This window comes from Dama dama, chromosome 4 (assembly GCF_033118175.1).
Source record: "Dama dama isolate Ldn47 chromosome 4, ASM3311817v1, whole genome shotgun sequence".
Taxonomy (NCBI): domain Eukaryota; kingdom Metazoa; phylum Chordata; class Mammalia; order Artiodactyla; family Cervidae; genus Dama; species Dama dama.
The window spans coordinates 54,656,527-54,675,080 of record NC_083684.1 but is presented as its reverse complement, the minus strand read 5'-3'; the positions used below and the strand labels follow the sequence as shown (position 1 = coordinate 54,675,080).

At 52.2% G+C, this 18,554-nt stretch overlaps 2 protein-coding genes across 5 annotated transcripts; one reads left to right on the top strand and one right to left on the bottom strand.

Annotated features, from left to right (window-relative positions):
• Positions 1 to 104: 104 nt before the first annotated feature.
• On the bottom strand, positions 105 to 10,895 carry SNRPA (small nuclear ribonucleoprotein polypeptide A). The gene is made up of 7 exons (XM_061139347.1): positions 10,743 to 10,895; positions 10,179 to 10,273; positions 7,108 to 7,280; positions 4,664 to 4,843; positions 2,393 to 2,566; positions 1,879 to 1,967; positions 105 to 483 (listed from the first exon to the last, which is right to left on the bottom strand). The coding sequence occupies exons 2-7, from the start codon at positions 10,249 to 10,251 to the stop codon at positions 324 to 326; spliced, it is 849 nt and encodes a 282-aa protein (XP_060995330.1). The 5' UTR covers positions 10,252 to 10,273; positions 10,743 to 10,895; the 3' UTR covers positions 105 to 323.
• A 197-nt stretch (positions 10,896 to 11,092) lies between these two features.
• Positions 11,093 to 18,522, top strand: ACTMAP (actin maturation protease). 4 transcript variants are annotated; one of them, XM_061139346.1, is made up of 7 exons: positions 11,136 to 11,154; positions 12,018 to 12,114; positions 14,351 to 14,419; positions 14,932 to 15,056; positions 15,838 to 15,967; positions 16,072 to 16,142; positions 16,876 to 18,520. In XM_061139346.1, the coding sequence occupies exons 4-7, from the start codon at positions 14,954 to 14,956 to the stop codon at positions 17,211 to 17,213; spliced, it is 642 nt and encodes a 213-aa protein (XP_060995329.1). In that variant the 5' UTR covers positions 11,136 to 11,154; positions 12,018 to 12,114; positions 14,351 to 14,419; positions 14,932 to 14,953; the 3' UTR covers positions 17,214 to 18,520. The 4 variants fall into 4 exon arrangements, with proteins under 4 accessions (XP_060995325.1, XP_060995326.1, XP_060995328.1 ...); XM_061139342.1 differs by having other exon boundaries at positions 11,093 to 12,114; positions 16,876 to 18,522; XM_061139343.1 differs by lacking the exon at positions 15,838 to 15,967 and having other exon boundaries at positions 11,093 to 12,114; positions 16,067 to 16,142; positions 16,876 to 17,209.
• The last annotated feature ends 32 nt before the right edge of the window (positions 18,523 to 18,554 follow it).

Genomic DNA, 18,554 nt, shown 5'->3' with positions numbered 1-18,554 from the left:
TTCCCAAAGTTGCAATCCCCAATGTGCTGAGCTTCTCAAACACCAAGAATACTGTGGTGTGCAGAGAAGGGAAACACGGAGGACAAGAAAATAAAAACAAATGGTTGTGAAAAAACAAACCGCAAAAAACACTTTAATTCCAGCCTAACAGCACCAGGTGCAATGTCTGGGGACAGACTCTGGGTACAATGCTGTGTGGAGACCACTCACTCACACTCGGCTCCAAGAAGGCCCCCAAGGGGGACTTACCTTCAGGGGGCTGAACCAAGAGGGGAGGGGGTGGCCCCAGAACAGGGGGCCGGGACAGGCATGGGGAAAGGGTGCTACTTCTTGGCAAAAGAGATCTTCATGGCGTTGTTCTGGGTGATCTTGAAGCCCTGCAGGGCGTCTCGAGCGGCCCCTGCCTGCACCTCATTGTCAAACTCCACGAAGGCGATGTCGTGCCGCCCAGGAACCAGCCGGACCTCCTTGAACCCAGGGAACCTGAGAGAAAGGCAGAGACCTCAGGGATCCAGCCTCAGCAATGCCCTTGAACATTCAAGAATCCAGTGAGTAGGGGCCAGGAATGCTGCTAAACACCCCATGATGCAGAAGACGGCCCCAATAACAAAGGATCATCCAGCCCAAAATGGGGACAATGCTAAGTTGATGTGCTCAGTTGAGTCCGACTCTCTGCAGCCCCGCGGACTGTAGCCCACCAGGCTCCTCTGTCCATGGAGATTCTCCAGGCAAGAATACTGAAGTGGGTTGCCATGCCCTTCTCCAAGGGATCTTCTCAACCCAGGGATCAAACCTGCATCTTCTGCACTGGCAGACAAGTTCTTTACCAACGAGCCACCTGGGAAGCCCCAGAATAACCACTACCCTCTACTTTTATGATCTGCTGTTTCTTTCATTTCCCTCTTCTCATTCCTTACTTCCTTCCCCATTAGGCAACCATCCTCAGGATTACCGGGTATCCTTTATTCCATCAGTATTCTTAGAAACTATACATTGTTTTGTGAACATGGTATAAAATTGAATGGTATGATTTTTGTTTCATTCAGTTTCTCAAAATTTCCTCTCGACCCTGGTATAAAGAACCACACAGCATGCTCTTCCTGTCCCCTCTAGCTCCGAGCACCTGCACTTGACCTCACCTTTCTCCCAGGCTGCCTCCAGCTCCTAACCACACCATGAGGAATGCCCCACCCAGTCCCTTGGGCATGTTAGAATTTCACGTGAAAAAAAAAAAAAAAGAATTTCACATAAACAGGAGCAGTCATCAAGTGTTGTTCTTTAGTCACTAAGTGATGTCTGACTCTGTGACCCTAGGCTCCACTGTCCATGGGATTTCCTAGGCAAGAATGCTGGAGTGGGTTGTCATTTCCTTTTCCAAGGGATTGAACCTGCGTCTCCTGGATTAGCAGTGGATTCTTTACTGTTGAGCCACCAGAGAAGTCTAGGTGAGCACTTGACTAAACAGTGGACAGTTACCCCACGCAATGGCCCGCACCCACCCACATCCCTGAGGGGTCGAGCATCCCCAACTCCCACACCTGCAGTCTGAACAGGCTGACTTCTTCCAGTCTAGCCAGCATTCAGTGACATCTCCCTGTTGCTGGACTTGCACCTTGCCTTTGTCTAAGTTAGAGACTGGAAAGATGAGATCCAGAGTCATCTCCCTAAAGGCAGAGGACAGCCTGCCCATCCTGGCCACTGCTGCCGTCCACGCCCGGCCGCTGCAGGGCTGGCCTCAGCCTCCTCCTTCTGACCTCCAGGCGCTGTCCCCGCCTGCACAGGCTCAGGCTCCACCAGCAGAATTATGAGGCTTGTCCCTGTGGTGCCACCTCGCGGCCACCACCCTCCGGGCCCAGCCCAGCCACAGGCCCCACTTACTGGTTGAAAAGCATGGAAAGCATGAGCTCGTTGGTCTCCTCGGGCAGGTTGGTGAGGAACAAGATGTGATTTGGTGGATTTTCTGAAAGCTGCAGGAGAGCGACGGGAGACCGTAAGTCTGGTCGGGGATCTATGGCCCTCCTGCCCTCCAGTCCCGCCCTGCTTGACTTCTTTCTAGTCTTTCATCTAACAGACCCCGTGTTGTTGCCCATCTACCCGACGGTGCCCTAGACTGTAAGTCACAAGGGAGCACAGTTGCACCCATAAGCGGGTGCTCAGCAGAAGTTCACAGAGTGAAGCGAGGTGCAGCCCACCCCCATTCCAGCCTCCCCTTGACCTGCTACCGCAAACACACCAATTCCTCTGTCCCAGGGCCTGACGCCACTGCTAAATCTTCATCCTCCAATAGCACCTCCTCAGGGAGGCCTGCCCAGACCACCCAACCTAAAACAGCACCCTACCTGCCATTCTTGTCTCCTGACTATACTAGACCCTGGGAGGACTAGACACTTACAGGCTGAGCAGGTGGCATCTGCCCCGGCATAAGCTGCTGTGGCGGCATGGCCCCCGGCGGGAGCTGGCCAGGCGCTAGTCCTGGAGGCGGGATCATGCCCGGCGGTGGCATGTAAGGGGGCTGGCCTGGCATGTGGTGCATGATGCGGGGCGCCTGAGTCATCGGCGGCATGCCCTGCGGGGAGAGGAGGGCAGGGCTCAGAGGGCACCAGCAGGTGGGAGGAGGTGTGATTTCAGTGTTGGGAGGAAAGAGGAGAAAAAGTTGTTACAGGAAACCCTAGGTGTGAGACACAGAGAAAAGATTCAGACTTGGAAAAGGCAAGAAAGGCATCCAAAGAGGGATGGATGGAGCAGATCAGGCCCAAGGTCACAGGGGACATCAAATTAGAAAGAGTTAAATAGAAACTTTTTTTTTAACATATAAAAATTGGTTAGGGGAATTCCCTAGCCATCCAGTGGTTAGAACTTGGTGCTTCCACTGCAGGGGGAACAGGTTCAATCCTTGGTCAGGGAACTAAGATCCCACACGTCACTCAGTATGGCCCCCCCCAAAAAAAAGAAAAGAAAAATTGGTCAGAATGGCCTAACTTTGCTTGTGGACATATGAACAAATTTGGGGGCCTACTGGGGGGAAAAAAAAAAAAAAGACTAGAAGAAAAATAAAAACATTATCAACTAAAAGGGGTGGAAATAAACACTATAAGCAGCATGCTGTACTGCTTTAAAACTTTATGGGGACTTCCCTGGTCTAGTGTTTAAGAATCTGCCTTGCAATGCAGGGGACCTGGGTTTGATCCCTCGTCTGGGAACTAAGATCCCACGTGCTGCGGAGCAGCTAAGGCTGCATACCACAACTGGAAAGTTGGTGCATCAAAACAGAAGGATCCCGTATGCCGCAACTAAGACCCGACACGGCCAAATAAATAAATACAGTGTATGGAGAAAGAAACAGGCCCAGAGGACAGACATGGAAGGCAGAGATAGATGGGGATGGTCAGGGTTGATGCAGAAAGACATGGTAAGGGGTGACAGCAAGGGGAAGGGAGAGGCTGAAGGCAAAGAGCACGTGCTCCCAGGGGAGACAGGAGCTGAACCTCATGTGAACAGTCAAAGCTGGATGGAAAGCTGGGCACAGCAAGAGCAGAGAGGGTAAGGATGGGGCAGTTTAACCCAAGACACGGACACTGACACAAGACGACTCATCAGAACATTCGGAGGTTCGGAGACCAGAGTGGGTCCAATTCATTCATCTTTTCTTTAGTACTTTATGCCTTCTGTATCTTGTTTAGAAAACAGGATGTTTCTACTCTTATAGTCTCACCAAGGTCATAAAGACATTTTTCTGTTTTCTTCAAGAACTTTGATTACTGGAGCTGACACACTCAAGTCTACTGTTTATCTCAAATTAACTTATATGTAGCCAAGGCAGGGCTTAACTTTCCCCTCTTGCAAATATCCAATTGGTCCAGTATGATTTATTAGGGGAAAAAGCCCTTTCACCCCTGGAGAGCAGTGGTACCTCAGTCACATACAGAGCAACCACATACACATGTGCAGGTTTCTGGACTCCACTCTGCCCCACTGGTCCATCTTCCCATCCTCAGGAAACCATACCATTCCTTAACAACAGGCCCCTGCTTTGCCATCACAGACATTCACAGACAGCCTGTCTGTGCCCACAAATACCTCTCGGGATTCTGATTGGGACAGAGTTGACTCTTAAACCAGCTTGGAGAAAAATGACATCTTAATAGCACTGAGTCTTCCAATTTCTCTCAGCCGTATTCTATCGTTTCAGTGGGCGGCCTTGCACACTTCTTGGAGGTGTTTTTCAATCTGAAGTATCCTTGTTTGTTGCTAATGTACAGAAATAAAACTGACTTTTCCATATTGATCTGGTGACCTTGTTAAATGAAATTCTTTTAATCCTAATAGCTGGTTAGTGGTTTCCTCTGGATTTGCTTCATAGACACTGACTTTAGAAGACACAGCAAAATCAAGGTCAAGGAGAGAAAAAACAAAAAGACTGAGACACACAGAAAAAGATCCTGAGAAACTGGCAGGGAGGCATAGACATTAGACATTTCCAAGTGGAGATACCATCATTCATATGCTCACCCCCCTATAGATAGGCACACAATCTCACAAGAAAAATGGAAGTGGGGGGAATGTCTGAATCCCCAAGGGGGTAACTCTCCCTACCCCACCCCGCGCCAGCCCACAAGGCCAAGACCTGGTGGTGAGAGGGCTGCGTCTGTGGGCCCTGGCTTACCGGGACAGGCCCTTGCACAGCGCCCACCACAGGGGCAGCCGCCCCTCCCTGCACGGCCTTTTTGGCAGCTGGGGTCTCCTGGCTCTTGGGCTTCCTCTTCTCCCGCTTGCGGTCCCGCTCCACGAAGGTGCCCTTCATCTTGGCAATGATATCCGAGTCGGTCTTGGCGTATTGGATGCGCTGCCCAACAGAGAGCAGAGGGTGAAGGAGGCTGGACTTAGGAGCCAAAATCAGACCTTGCTTGGAGCTTGGTGGGAAACATCATCGTAATCCCTTGGCCTCAATGTCCCCACCTGTGAACTGGGTACTGAGGTATTTCCCACTTCAAAGGACGACCAGGACTAGGACCTAAACAGTGCTCTAAACAGTGCCTGGCATGTAGCAAGCTCTCAGGAAGTGGTTGCTGGGATTTTTTGATAGGAAGATGGGACAGCTCCAAGCATCAGCTCAAGGTAGAAGGAAACAAGGCCAGGATTGGAGCACTATGCAGGGAGGTTTCCATCACACCTTCTCCAAACTCAATCTCATTCAGCTGTTTACAGAGCACCCAAATTTGCCCCGAGGATTCAGCAATGAGCCAATCACACAAAAGCCCCTGCTCTTGTGGAATTAGTTCTCTGGGGAAAATATGACAGAGATTAAAAAGTAAACCAACAGGAGAAGGGGAGGTGAAGAGTTGAGAAGAACTGAAATTTTCAGAGTGCAGCCAGAAAGACCTCAGAGAGATAATGTTGGTGTAGAGACAGGGAGGGAGGGAGGCACGCAGGCATCGAGGGAAAAAAGCGTTCTAGCAAAGGAAGAGCCACTGAAGAGCTAGAGTATGGGGTGTGCTCAAGGAACAGCAGGGAGGCCTACGTGGATGAGGAGGCAGGCGACATCACAGAGGCAACAGGGGGCCTAGGGTACTTTGTCTTTTCCTGAGCAAGCCGGGAGTCACAGAGTGTTATAAGCAGGGGAATGACGAGCTCTCACTTCTGACTCCCAAGGAGCGCTGTGGCCATGGGATGGAGAGGCCTGGGAGGAGCAGGGAGTCAAAACAGGGAGAAGGGTCGAAGCTGGGACTAGGTGGCTACCAGGGGAGGAGTGGGAAGAATCAGTGGAGGGTTTTTTTGGAGTGGAAGTTTGGTTGTTTTTTTTTTAATTTTATGTTTTCAGCAGAGGTTTTCCAGGTAGAGTTGACAGGATTCCCTGACAGAACTCACAGTGGCTCAGTGCTTTCTACGGTTCAAGCACTGATGTCAGAGAAAAGCAGGGGAGGGAGGTCCACACAAAATGATTTATGATTTTTAGTCCTCAAAAGGGAATTTCCAGATACTCCAGAAAAGCAATGGAAGATGTGGCAACTGTGGTCTCACACACCCACAACAGGAGACAACAGGCAGGAGTCAGAGAGCAGCCCCATCCGGAAGGAGGTGAGGGCACCAGGCCGCCTGTGCCCCTGGGGCCAATGTGTTCCACGTGAAACGACATGCCTGGAGCCTGCAGGCACTGACACTTGCTGTCACCACCCTGCTGGTTCAGGGAGGCATATTCCAAACAGGTGAAACTCAGAAGAACTGACAGAGGGAGAGAGAACTGACTGATATGGCAGGAATTCTGGATCAGGGCAGGGACTCTGAATAACAGAACCCCTGTCTGTTCAAGGCCTACTGAACATCTGTAACCCACTTCCTCCCATCCCATGGCCCCATGTAACCATGATTTATACATGAGCACCTGGTACCCAGTGTTAGCCATCACCGTTAACCCCTGATCCTAGATGAACTCTCCCCTTATCCCAGACCTGGGATCCTGACCCAGCCTCACCATCACAACTGAAACCCATCTCCCACAACTGAACTGTTGGGGAGGATCCCCAACAGCCACAGGCATCTCCCTAACCCTTGCATGGTTGGCCAGCAACCTTGGAATCAAATCCACCTTCAGGATCAGCTCCTTAGCCTGACTTCTGACAACTCTCCAGGCCATGCCCACCCCACCATCTCCCACCCTCCACTTCTGCGGAATGAATTTGACTCACTCCCTCAGTTACACAGGTTCTTGCTTATCTCCCATTCTTAGTTCCTTTGTCTCTCTCAGCTATGCTTCTCCAACTCTTACTCATCCAGAAAGGCTCCCCTGCAAACTCCCAGACCGGGTGAGAGTAAGCTCCCCGAGTTCTGTGCACTCGCTCGTCCCAGCCCTGAGCCCTCGGGTCATCACCACCCGGAGACAGGCGTGTCTCTCCAGTGGCACTGTGGGTCTACAAGGGCAGAGCTGGGACTTCCCTTGATTGCTGTGTGTCCCCACAGCCCCAGTACAGTGAACAGTGGATGCCGAGGACCAACAGGAGGAACTCCCATCCTTAAGGCTCTGATCTACAGGCGACAGTAGCCCAGACCCATCCAGCCTGCAACAGCACTTGGCGCAGGCACACGCCCATACCCTCCACACCCGGTGCTCACCATGGGCTTGTCGTAGAAGGGGAAGCCCTGCATGGAACGCAGGGCGTTGGTGGCGCTGCTGACCTCCTTGAAAATGACAAAGGCCTGGCCTCTCATCTTCAGGCTTCGTGACACCAGGATATCCAGGATCTGGCCAAACTGGGAGAAGATGGCGTACAAGGACTTCTTCAGCTCTGCAGTGGGGACAGGAAAGACCCAGCGGTGACTGTAGGCCGGGGTATCATGTCCTGGGGCTGGAGCTCCGCTTTTCAGAGGAAATGCAGCCCAGAGGGGACACCATCAGCCCCCTGACAGAGTACTGAGCAATACCATCAGCAGCCTAGAACCACTCAGGTGGTCGTGTGCATTGACTCTGTAGTAGGTCAGCAATCAAGATACCTAGCCCACTCGCTGCAGGGGAACACGAGTCACACATAGAGAGGACACACAGTAAATGCTCGATAAATGCAAGCACTTTTCCTCACTGTCTCCAGTACCTTGACATGAGCCCCTCTGATCTGGCCCTGGCTGACTTCTCCCACCTCATCTCTCCCCATGCCCCATCTTCACTCCTATAGCTCCAGCCACACTGGCCTCCCAGCCCCTTCTCAGGCCCGTCACAGCAACCTTGCCTCAGGACCTTTGCACTGACTGCTCCCTCTACTAGGAGCAACCTTCTCCTGATGTGCACATGGCTGCCTCCTTCCAGTCACCCAGGACTCAGCAGAGATGTTCCCACCTGAGGCCTTCCATGACCACCCTGGTGAAATAAGAGCCCTCTCATGTCATTCCCCCCACTGTGAGAACCTACTTGCTTTTCTTCCAAGGCATTTCCCGCTTCCTGACATTATGTTTGTTTCCTTTTTGTTTGGTCCTCTTTCTGAAGAAGTACAAGTCTATCCTATTTGTTTATCACAATATCCCCACAGGGAACTCCCTGGTGGTCAAGTGGTTACGACTCTGTGCTCTTATTGACAAGGTCCAGGTTTGATCCCTGGTCAGGGAACTAAAATTCCGTAAGCCCCTTGGTGTGATCCAAAAAAAAAAGAAAAAAAAAAAAACAAACCCTAATGAACAGTATAGTTGCCAGCACACAAATCTCCAAATACATTTGCCTGAAGAAACATAGCAGTAAATGATTTCTGGGAATAACTTCACCAAATTTTTAACCTCTACTCCATGAGGTAGCAATTATAACTGACCCAATTTTACTAATGTGGATAGAGGCTCTCAGAGGATCTGTCACTGGCTCGGGACCCAAGTCCATCTGAACCCAGGACCACCAAACCTCCCTAGCAAATGGACAGCCAGGAAAGGGTACCAGCCTTATGCAAAGAAGGTACCTGAGCTTAAGATACCCGGCCGAAGAGACATTAGGAAAGAAAAGGGGGATCGGGTAAAGAGGAAAGCAAATAGCCAAAAATCCTGATGACATTTCCGAGATTTGTCTCCACCTGCCATCCCCATGAACCCAGCGTGGGCCTTAGTCATTCCCCTAGGTGCTGGGCCTCTCCCCAGTCTCCTTTCTTGCCCATGCAAGTTCACCCTCCACAGTTGGAAAGATCTTCCACAATTAACTGCATCCCTTGCCTGGCTCCCCAAAGCCCTCAGGATGAAGTAAAACACCCCACCCAGCCCTCAAGGCCTCAGGAGCCAGCGTGCACTGCTTGCCTGAATGTTCTTCATGAATCACCAGCCTCTAGGTCTCAGGCACCCAAAACAGTACATGTGGTTCCCAGGATGCCCTGGGCTCTCTTTTGCCCCTGGACATTTGCACATGCTGGTCCAGGTTAGTCACTCTTCTGCCTCATTGTAACACAAATGCTTCTTCCTCTACCTGGTAGGCGTTCCCAAAATGTCTCCTGTTCTATGAACCTGAATACCTCTTTCCAAGTGCCCAATCCCGGCCTTGACTACTATGACTCAACTTCCCCCAATTATGGCCATGGCTACTCTGGGCTATCACGGTCTGGGAGCAGGTCTGTCATCTCTACTAGACTGTGGTTCCATGAAGTCAGGACTAGGACTGTCTCAGTCACCATGTCCACAGCTCCACAGAGAACTGGCTGGGCACAATGCTCTAATAGCATATGAGGAATTTACATGGCTTATTTATTATCTTCAATAGCAACTTTATCGGTAACTTCAACTTAATGCCAGCAAGCTTCTTCAGTTCTCCTTACAGTTTTCTTGAGGAGATAATAAGAGCTAACACTTATATCCAACCCTTACTAACTGCTAAGTACCATAAAAAAAAAAAAAAGCATGGAAGTTTAGTTCATATATTCCCCGTAACACCTGCACAAAGATTTTGCCCACTTTTCCTATATGATTTTGCCCACCTTTCCTATATATAAAAAAAAAAATGAGGTTCAATAAAAAGTGATAACTTGCTCAAGAAAAAAGAAAAGTTATGTCACATCTAGAATCGAGTTCTTAACCAGAATTCCATATAGTGGTCTCAACCACGTTTCCGCGCTGTATGCCCTGGGCAAATCATATCCCTCCGCACTCTCAGTTTCCTTATCTGAGAAATGGGAACAATAGGTCCTTCCTGCAGGGTTGCTGTGAAAGTTAAATGTAACCATTATTTATACATCAGCACGGGTACCCAGTGTTATCCACCATCATGGTTCATTTCACTTTACTTTGAAATGAAACGTTTTCACTGTGGGCTAATCACTTGAGGGCATGACAGTGGCCAACAATTGCAGTTCTTACCCTCCTGGAGCTCAAAGGCCAGGAAAGAGACAGCCCCCTGATAGCCACATTAGGACTTGACTGGGGAGGTTAAGGGTTTTAGGAAGTCAGAGGCAGGCACGTGGGTGGAAAAGGGAAGGGGGAGGCATCCTGGAGGAGGGGGGGGGGGTCTTAAAGCTGAAACCGTGAAAGACCTTGAAAGACCAGGTTAACGGGAAAAGTGTAAGAGAAAATGAGGAAATACCAATCGCACTGCCTGTGCAAAGGCTGAAGGGTGAACTCTTAAAGAGTTTGGCGGGAGAAGGCTGAGGAACAGACATGGATGCTGGGGACAGAAGAGGGGGCAGGCTCGTGTGGGATAGCCTGGTGTCCGGACTATCCCTAAAACTCACCATCCTTCTTGATCTTCTCATTGAGATTGTTGATATAAATAGTGTGGTTGGGGCGGGTCTCGGGAACTGCCATGGAGTAAGTTGCTGAGGTAGGTCTGAAAGAACGAAAAAGTCCCACTCAGTCCTGGGTTTCTGAAAATCCTTTTGTCCCAACGCGGGCTGCTTAAGGATCTTCCTTCCAAGAGAAAGTCAAGTAAGGTAAAGAGGAGGGAAGAGGGAAGCACGGTTCGGAAAACAAAGCAAACGCAGAACACAGCTTCTCTTCCCTGCGTGGTGAGGGAAATCTCGTGAGGTTTACTACGAGTCCCAGGATGCTCTACTCGACTTAGTAGGCGGAGCGGCCTAGGCTCCGCCTAGGTGGCGATTCCCACTGGCCCACGCGCTCAAAGGCCGGCCCAGAAGAAAAGGCCCGGAAGTAAGAGCCAGTTAAGGCAGGCGGCACAATTTTCGGAACCCCTGCCTCGCGCAGAAAAAAAATAGTTCCTGCTACACGAGATGCAGGAAAGCCCGGGAGCCAAGCGCTCCGCCGCCAGGCGCCCACGGCCGCTTCTACCCAATACTCACCCGAACAGTCTCAGATCCCGCAAGCGGTGCCTGCTACGCTGCTGAGCGCCGACCACAAAACTTCCTCCTCTGGACCCGCCTTTGTCTGTCTACAAGCCAATCTCTGCGCGGAAATTTGGTAGCTTGGCCAATCAGAGTAAGGCTCGCTCCCGGACCCAGATTTTGCCAATAAAAACGGCAATTGGGTTCCCGCCTCAGTAGAGGCGCACGCGACTACGGACCAATCAGTGAAGGCCTCGCCCCCTCACCCGCTTCCTGCCAATCAGGACTCGGTTCTCGCGGCAATCTCTTCCAAGGCCTTTCTTTGGTAGCCTGTCTGTCACGTGATCGCTAAAGGGGCGGACTTGAGTTGCGAGTTTTACCGCGGGATTTGGGAAAGACTGTACGCTGCGGCAGCCATTTTGCGGGAAGGGTAGGCGCGTTTTACGGCCCGACCCTGTTACCACAGCCGTTTAGGGGCTCCCAACGACCTCCAATCTGTGAGCCTTCTCCAGCCCCCAAGACTTCCTGCTGCGCCCCGATTTCAGGACTTCCTCCACAATTAGGCTATTTTCCTTGTCAAGTGTCCTTTTGACCTCTTGACTCAAAGGTCAGCTCTAAGGTTCCAAACTCGGGTCTGAGATGCGAGGGGGTGGGATCTATTTTACATTCTCCCAGTTTTTAGCCCAGGGGTCCTAAATCCCACGCTTTAGGTGCCTTGCCCCAGGCCTGGGCTTTCGTGTCCCATAATTTCCCAAGTTTCTAAACTAGCCCAGGATAAGAAGTTAACTCCTACTAAGCCTCACTCCTTGAGCTCTGCATCCCAACTCTGTACCACAGATCTGTTTGCACATTAAAGGACCCCTTAAGCCTCAGATTCCTTGTGATTTGCGTCAGCTTCAATCCCTGCTCCCAAGGTTCCAGATTTTAGCCCTGGTTTTTTTTGCAATCCCAACTTAAGCTCCCAGATCAGGAGCTCAGCTCTAAGACCGTCAGACTCTCCATCCCTGTGACCACATTTTGGAGAATCTGTCCCCTCTCTCCCATTCTCGATCTTTCAGCCTAAGTCACAGACCCCCAAAATGATTTCTCCATGTTCTCCTCTAGAGCCACCAATTCCTCCTCCTGAAACCCCTGCATCCCAGGCCCTTAATATCCCACTTCCTCCCCTTACCCCAAACCTCCCCGAATTAGCTTTTCCACCCTCGAGTTTCCAGGCCCCTGTTCCCCCACCACCTCCATTGCCGCCTCCGCCCCCCACCACCGGGTTTGCTCCCCCTCATGTCTTCGGCCTAGAGAAGAGTCAGCTCCTGAAGGAGGCCTTGGAGAGGGCCGGCCCAGTCCCCGGGAGCAGAGAGGATGTGAAGAGGCTCCTGAAGCTGCACAAGGACCGGTAGGGTCCCAGGGCCCATCCCTCCCACCCGTGGTCTCACCCAACCACCTCTCCCCACATAACTTCAGTCATCTTCTCTTGGGGTTTCCCATTTCCTCAAGGGCAAACAGTCTGCTTCAGCTCCCTATTTAGAGGCCTTCAGTGGCTGTGTGCCTTCAGCAATGAAGAAAGCTCCTGCTCCTTGAGAGCACCTCGTCCAGTGGGAGAAACAGATCACTCCCTCCACCGGACAGCGACAGCCCCGGGAGGAGAGGTCCGACCCATCGGGAGGGAGTCCAGAGGGAGTGCGCCAGGAGGAGGGGGGGGGGGGTGGGTGTCCCAGGGACTTACCTGGAGGAGGGAACCCCTGAGTGCTGTCGAGGAAGTTACTATTTATTTTTTTAATTGAAGTATAGTTGATTTATAATGTCATGTTATTTTCAGGTGTACAGTACAGTGATTCAGATACACATACATATATGTATGTATGTATATTCATGCATGCATACATGCTAAGTCGCTTCAGTCACGTCTAACTCTTTGTGACCCCATGGTGTGTAGCCCGCCAGGCTCCTCTGTCCATGGGGATTCTCCAGGCAATAATACTGGAGTGGGTTGCCATGCCCTCCTCCAGGTACATAATAGTGTATCTGTGTTAAACTCAACCTTTTAATTTATCTCTCCCCCCTCGGGGCAGGAACTATTGTTACCCCATTTTTCAGATGAGGAAGCTGAGATTCAAATTGGTTAAGTCACTTGGCCACAGTGCTTAGAAGAGGAAGGGCATGCGGTGGGGCTCGCTGCTTTTTGCCGGCAGGTGGGGGGGCGGGGGGCCACGCCCTGCTTTTAACCACTGTGCTGTGATATCTCCTCTCATCAGGAGGATGCCTCCCAGCCTTCCCCTTTCACTGGCTTTGGGATAGAGATATAAGCACATTGCCCAGCACCTCCTGAGCCCTAGCTGGGAGGGGGGAAGGACTGGAATCACCAAAATATTCTGAGTGGCCTCCCCTAGGATGGGGCTGGGCCTGACTCTATCAATGATCTCTTAGGCCTGGAGCTATCACTTGGTTTTGCTCAAGGCTGAGTAAAGGGATTTCTATCCTGTCCAACTGCATGAAAAACAGGTTTGAGAGTGGAAAACATGCAGAGATTCGGCATTGATGAAATTAAATTCTTGTTTTATGGCAAGACAAGAGAAAAAAATTTTTTTTTTTTATGTGGATCGTTTTTAAAGTCTTTATTGAATTTGTTACAGTATTGCTTCTGTTTTTTATGTTTTGGCTTTTTGGTTATTGAGGCTTGTGGGATCTTAGTTCCCCTACCAGGGATCAAACCTGCATCTCCTGCTTTTGGAAGGCAAAGTCTTACCACTGGACCACCAGGGAAGTCCCAGCAAGATAAAAATTTAAATGTAAAATATTTATTTGCCTGTTTGGGCCTCCTCCCTCCTATTTAGTGTGCATTTATCAGACTTCCTTACAGAGTAACATTCCTTCTTAATCTCATCAGAAGACTTTCCTTCTTAATCTTGTTAAGTGGTCAAAATGACCCATGTCCCACAACTTGCTTTGTACTAAATCTGGATTGAGTAAACTGTCAATAATATTTTGACAACCCTTTGTCTCAAAAACTTAACATATGACTGTGTTTTTGACATCTGATGGGTGGAGAAGTCCTCAGAGCGTTCTGAAAGACTATCTCCCAGGTTATAATCCTCAGGTTGGCTCCAATAAAATTTTCCCTTTCTTTCTTTCGTTAATTTTTTAATCCATGGTGTAGAGCATGCATGTGTGCTCAGTCGCTAAATCCTGTCCAACTCCTTGCAACTGTAGCCCACCAGGCTCCTCTCTCCATGGGATTTTCCAGGCAACAATACTGGAGTGGATTCCCATTCCCTTTGCTGGAGGATCTTCTCGACTGAGGGATCAAACCCGAGTCTCCTGCGTTGGCAGGCTGGTTCTTTACCACTGAGCCACTAAGGCTCAGCATGATGTAGAGACATCCCTGCTAATAACTTCCTCTGACTCCTAGTTGCAAAGCTTTTGCACATCTGCTCTTTACCCCTTCAATAGCTGAGAAAAAGCAGGGAGTAGCAGGCAGAAGAATGATTCCCATTGAACAGATGAGAAAACAGAGGTGGGGAAGGGAAGTGTCTCATCAGGGATGAAGGCAGTCTGACCCAGCCAAGAGCAGCCCTCAAGGGTGAGACCCTAGGAACTGGTTGCCTCACGACCTGAATGCGCCTCTGATTCAGTTTCAGAAGTGACCTGCAGCGGATCCTCTTCTGTGCTGACCTGCCCTCCCTCATCCAAGAAGGCCCTCAGTGCGTACCCTGATTTGGGACCCCAGCCCGGCTGTGCCCTCAAGCCTTTGCCCTCACCAGCCTCTGTGAGGACTGACCGGGGAGTGTGGGAAGAGTGGGTTCATCCCAGGCAGCCTAGGGGGAAGGAGGAGGGGAGGGAGAAGGGGAACTTACCCAGGTCAGGGTCCTGGGAGCATGCCCAGTAAACAGTTGAAACAAACAAGCAAATGAACAAATGAATCTGGTCCATTATCTCTGACTCCCCGTTGGCACCTGCTCCTCCTGGAAGCCCAGGTGACATGTCTGCCTAACCTCCCACCCTCTCACCCCACCACAGCCCTCCAGCCTTGGGTTCAGGCCTTGGCCATCCTCTCTCCTAGGAGGAGGAAGTCAGGTCTCCCCACTCGCCCTGGGAGACAAGAAGGGAAATCCCCCAGGGCGGCAAACTGTTCCCCACACTCCAGCTTCCAGGGCCGAGGGGGCCAGGAAAGACTCCAATTAGAGGTTGGGGGACTGGGCCTGTCTCTCCCCAGGTGTGGACTGGTGGCCTTGTGGATGGCAGGCACCCTCCTGGCGCCCCCCGGCGGCACCTCTCTGGAGAGACTCGTGCAGGTGGCCATCGAGAGAGGATACACGGCCCAGGGAGAAATGTTTTCAGGTAGGTTGGGTGTGGAAGGGTGTCACCCAGATGTCCTGCAGGAGGGGACTGGAGAGCTTGGCTGGGACACATCCGGCACATGGGGGACTTTGTTCCATTCTTTGCGCCCTTCACACCCCCAACCCCACCCCCCCCACCCCCCGCCGAAGTAGAGCAGAGTGTTATGAGGTGGACTCTGGAACCAGGCCACCTGGGTTCCCAGCCCAGCTCTGCCGCTTCCTGCTGCGTCACCATAGACAAGCAACTTATCCTCTCTGTGCCTCACGTTTTTTTTTAAATTTTTATTGCAATAGAGTTGCTTCACAATGCTGTGTCAGTTTCTGCTGGACGGCAGGATCGGTCAGCCATACACAGCCATGTATCTCCTCTCTTTAGGACTTGCTTGTCATTCAGGTCACCATAGTGCATTGAGTTGAGTTCCCTGTTCTATACAGTAGATTCTCATTAGTTGTCTGTTTCACACATAGTATCAATAGTATACACGTGTCAGTTGCCATCTCCCAGTTCCTCCCACCCCCGCCCCATGGGTACCCACACATTTATTCTCTGCGTCTGTGTGTCAGTGTCTCTGTTTTGCCAATAGGATCGTGTGTACCAGTTTTCTAAATCCCACACACATGCATTAATACAGGATCTATGTCTTTCTCTGTGGCTCATTTTCCACATTTGTACAAAGAGATGATGGTCAAGATGAGGGTTATAGGCATTGATTCCTAAAAGCCTTTTTCCCAGTGCCTGGTGCACAGTGACTGCTCCTCGTGTGTCTGCTCTGTCCCTGCAGTGGCTGACATGGGCAGGCTGGCCCAAGAGGCACTGGGCTGCCAGGCAGAGGTGCTCTGCGGCGGCCTGGGCGGTCCCAACAGAGACCACGTCCTGCAGCACATTATCGCCGGACACCCCCTCCTTATCCCGTATCCCAGGGTCAGGGAGGGAGCCGGGCTGGGATGGGGGGAGTCGGCGAGGGGGGCGGGTGTCCGAGGGCCGCCCCGCAGCATTGGCCTTGACTGCAGTGCAGCTACGACGAGGACTTCAACCACGAGCCGTGTCAGAGGAAGGGCCACAAGGCCCACTGGGCTGTGAGCGCAGGTGGGTTCCCCCTCCCCTGCCCTGGACCCTCACCGCGGGCCTCCCTGATCCCCAGTCTCCCCTCCTCACGTGTTCACCCTCGTGCCAGCCCCTCCGCAGTACTCCAGGCGGGAGCCAGGGTTGGACCACCTTTGTCCCTACAGGGTAGTTAGCAGGGTCCTGGCCGGCAGCAGGTACTTCAGCATCTGTCAATCAGGGTTTTTCCCAAACAAGAAACTCAGAGCACAGGGGAGGATCAAACTGGACTGCAAACCTGGCCCAGACACTCCCAGGCTCTGTGACTCTGGGCCTCCAGGTCCCCATCTGGAAATCAGGGTGACAACAGTCCCCAGGACAGAGGGCTGTTTGAATGTTCAAACTCTTTAAATGGTGCCTGGTACGTTCCACGTCTGTTGCTGTTGGCTATAGTCAGCACCTTCATCTCTCCACCTGCCTGCTAGAAGGCGGCGCCCTGGTGTGCTCACCTCGTAGCACAGCTCTCCGGGACAGCTCGCAACAGCTAGACGGTGACGTCTGCTCTGTTCACTACTGCCAGGCTGTCGGCAGGATGTAAAATGCCTGCAGTTCTCCAGCCCAGCACCGTGGGTTCAGATCCAAGCCCAGCTGTGCCCCCACTCTGTACAGTGCAGGGATCTCGGCAGCGCCCCCGCTGGAGGGCTGTGGGGGGACTCCGGGAGCCCCAGCCCCTCATCAGGACTCAGCTCCTCCTCACAGCCTCCCCCTCTCCCCCCAGGGGTCCTGCTGGGTGTGCAGCGTGTGCCCAGCCTTGGCTACTCGGAGGATCCCGAGCTGCCAGGCCTGTTCCACCCAGTGCCTGGCACACCCCACCAGCCACCATCCCTGCCAGAAGAAGGCTCCCCGGGGGCTGTCTACCTGCTCGCCAAGCAGGGCAAGAGTTGGCATCACCAGCTGTGGGACTATGACCAGGTCCGGGACAGCAACCTGCAGCTGACGGACTTCTCGCCCTCTCGGGCTGCGGATGGCCGGGAGTACGTGGTGCCTGCCGGTGGGGTGCGGGCCGGCCTCTGTGGCCAGGCCCTGCTCCTCCGACCACAGCACTCCAGCCACTAGGCTGCTGCGGCCCCAGCTCAGCTGTGTCACGAGGCACAGCGTGCCTCAGCTTCTCCTTCTGAGCGGCAGCCCAAGGGGTTGGACTGGACCTTCAACCAGAGATTCTTTGTGCAGGGTCCCCCCGAATCCATCCTGGGCATCACCCCAACTCCCCCAAGCCCACCTGCCAGTATTGAGCACCTACTCTGGGCTAGGGTTATAGCCAGGAGCCACACAGACCGGCTGCCTCTCTGCAGGGGAGAGACTGACAATCTCTGAGATCCCAGGACTTGTCCACCCCCACCATCAGTGCTGCACCCACCCATTTCTGGATGCCAACCACCCTTTCCCTGCACCCCTTGCTGCCTCCCAGTGTCTTCACATCGAGCCGGGGAAGCCTTTTAAAACACGAACCATGGACTTCCTGGCGATCCAGTGGTCGAGACTCCGTGCTTCCACTGTAGGGGGCACGGGTTCTGATCCCTGGTTGGGAACTAAGATCCTGCATGCCACATGGTGCGGCCAGAAACAAAACACAAACACAAACCACATTTCACCACTGCCTTCCAGAGAAGCTTCCAGCACCTCTTGTATGCTCCTCATGCAGCATCCTCCTGGATACTAAACTCACCCCAGGCTCTTCCTTCTCACACTTTCTGCCACCGGTGCCTGTGGTGTCCCGTCCCTGCACCCAGCCCTCTGGCACAATTCCTGAATTCCTCAGTCCCTGCTGCTTATCACTTCCTCAGGGAAGAGGCCCTCAGGCTCAGCACCTCTCCCACCTGTGTTCTCTCCTGATTTAAAAAGCAAAAGCTCCCACTGCTAGTTATTTGTGCCAACCCCTTCACAACCCTGTTAACTCATGTAAGGAGGGTACTAGGTCCTCCCAGTTTGAGAGAAAAACAGGCTGGAGAAGTGCTGTCACTGGCCTGAGGTCACAGGGCTGGCCAGTGGCAGAGACAGATTACCATTTAATCACTGCCTGCTGCATCCACTGAGCAAGGGGAGGAACAGGTCTGTCTCGGCCCATGCTGTGTCCCCAGTGCCCAACAGGGTTTTATTAGACACTGTACAGTGGAGTGTTTCTTACCCATCCCACCCTGACACCCAGGTTGGCAGTGTCTGGTGCACCATCCTGGGAGCCCTTGAACTCTGAGCTGTCTCGGTCACCGCTTTGTCCCCTGCACAGAGCCAGGCACAGGAGTAGCGACTCAGTGAAGCTGATGAATGAATCACCAGCTCTGAGCCCACTTCTACCTGAGACCTGTCATTATCCCCTCACCCCGTGCAGCGCTAATGCTCAAATTATGAGCTTTGAGCCCATAAGCTCCAGATACAAAAAAAAAAAAAAAAACAGACCAC

What these genes read in the sequence shown, in the direction of transcription:
- SNRPA (XM_061139347.1), bottom strand. Translation starts at nt 10,251, where the DNA reads ATGGCAGTTCCCGAGACCCGCCCCAACCACACTATTTATATCAACAAT. An exon ending in TGAGAAGATCAAGAAGGATG is followed by an intron (nt 7,281 to 10,178) that starts GTGAGTTTTAGG and finishes TCCCCACTGCAG; the next exon opens with AGCTGAAGAAGTCCTTGTAC. An exon ending in AGATGCCACCTGCTCAGCCT is followed by an intron (nt 1,968 to 2,392) that starts GTAAGTGTCTAG and finishes GCTCTCCTGCAG; the next exon opens with CTTTCAGAAAATCCACCAAA.
- ACTMAP (XM_061139342.1), top strand. Translation starts at nt 11,804, where the DNA reads ATGATTTCTCCATGTTCTCCTCTAGAGCCACCAATTCCTCCTCCTGAA. An exon ending in CCAGGGAGAAATGTTTTCAG is followed by an intron (nt 15,057 to 15,837) that starts GTAGGTTGGGTG and finishes CTGTCCCTGCAG; the next exon opens with TGGCTGACATGGGCAGGCTG. An exon ending in CCACTGGGCTGTGAGCGCAG is followed by an intron (nt 16,143 to 16,875) that starts GTGGGTTCCCCC and finishes CTCTCCCCCCAG; the next exon opens with GGGTCCTGCTGGGTGTGCAG.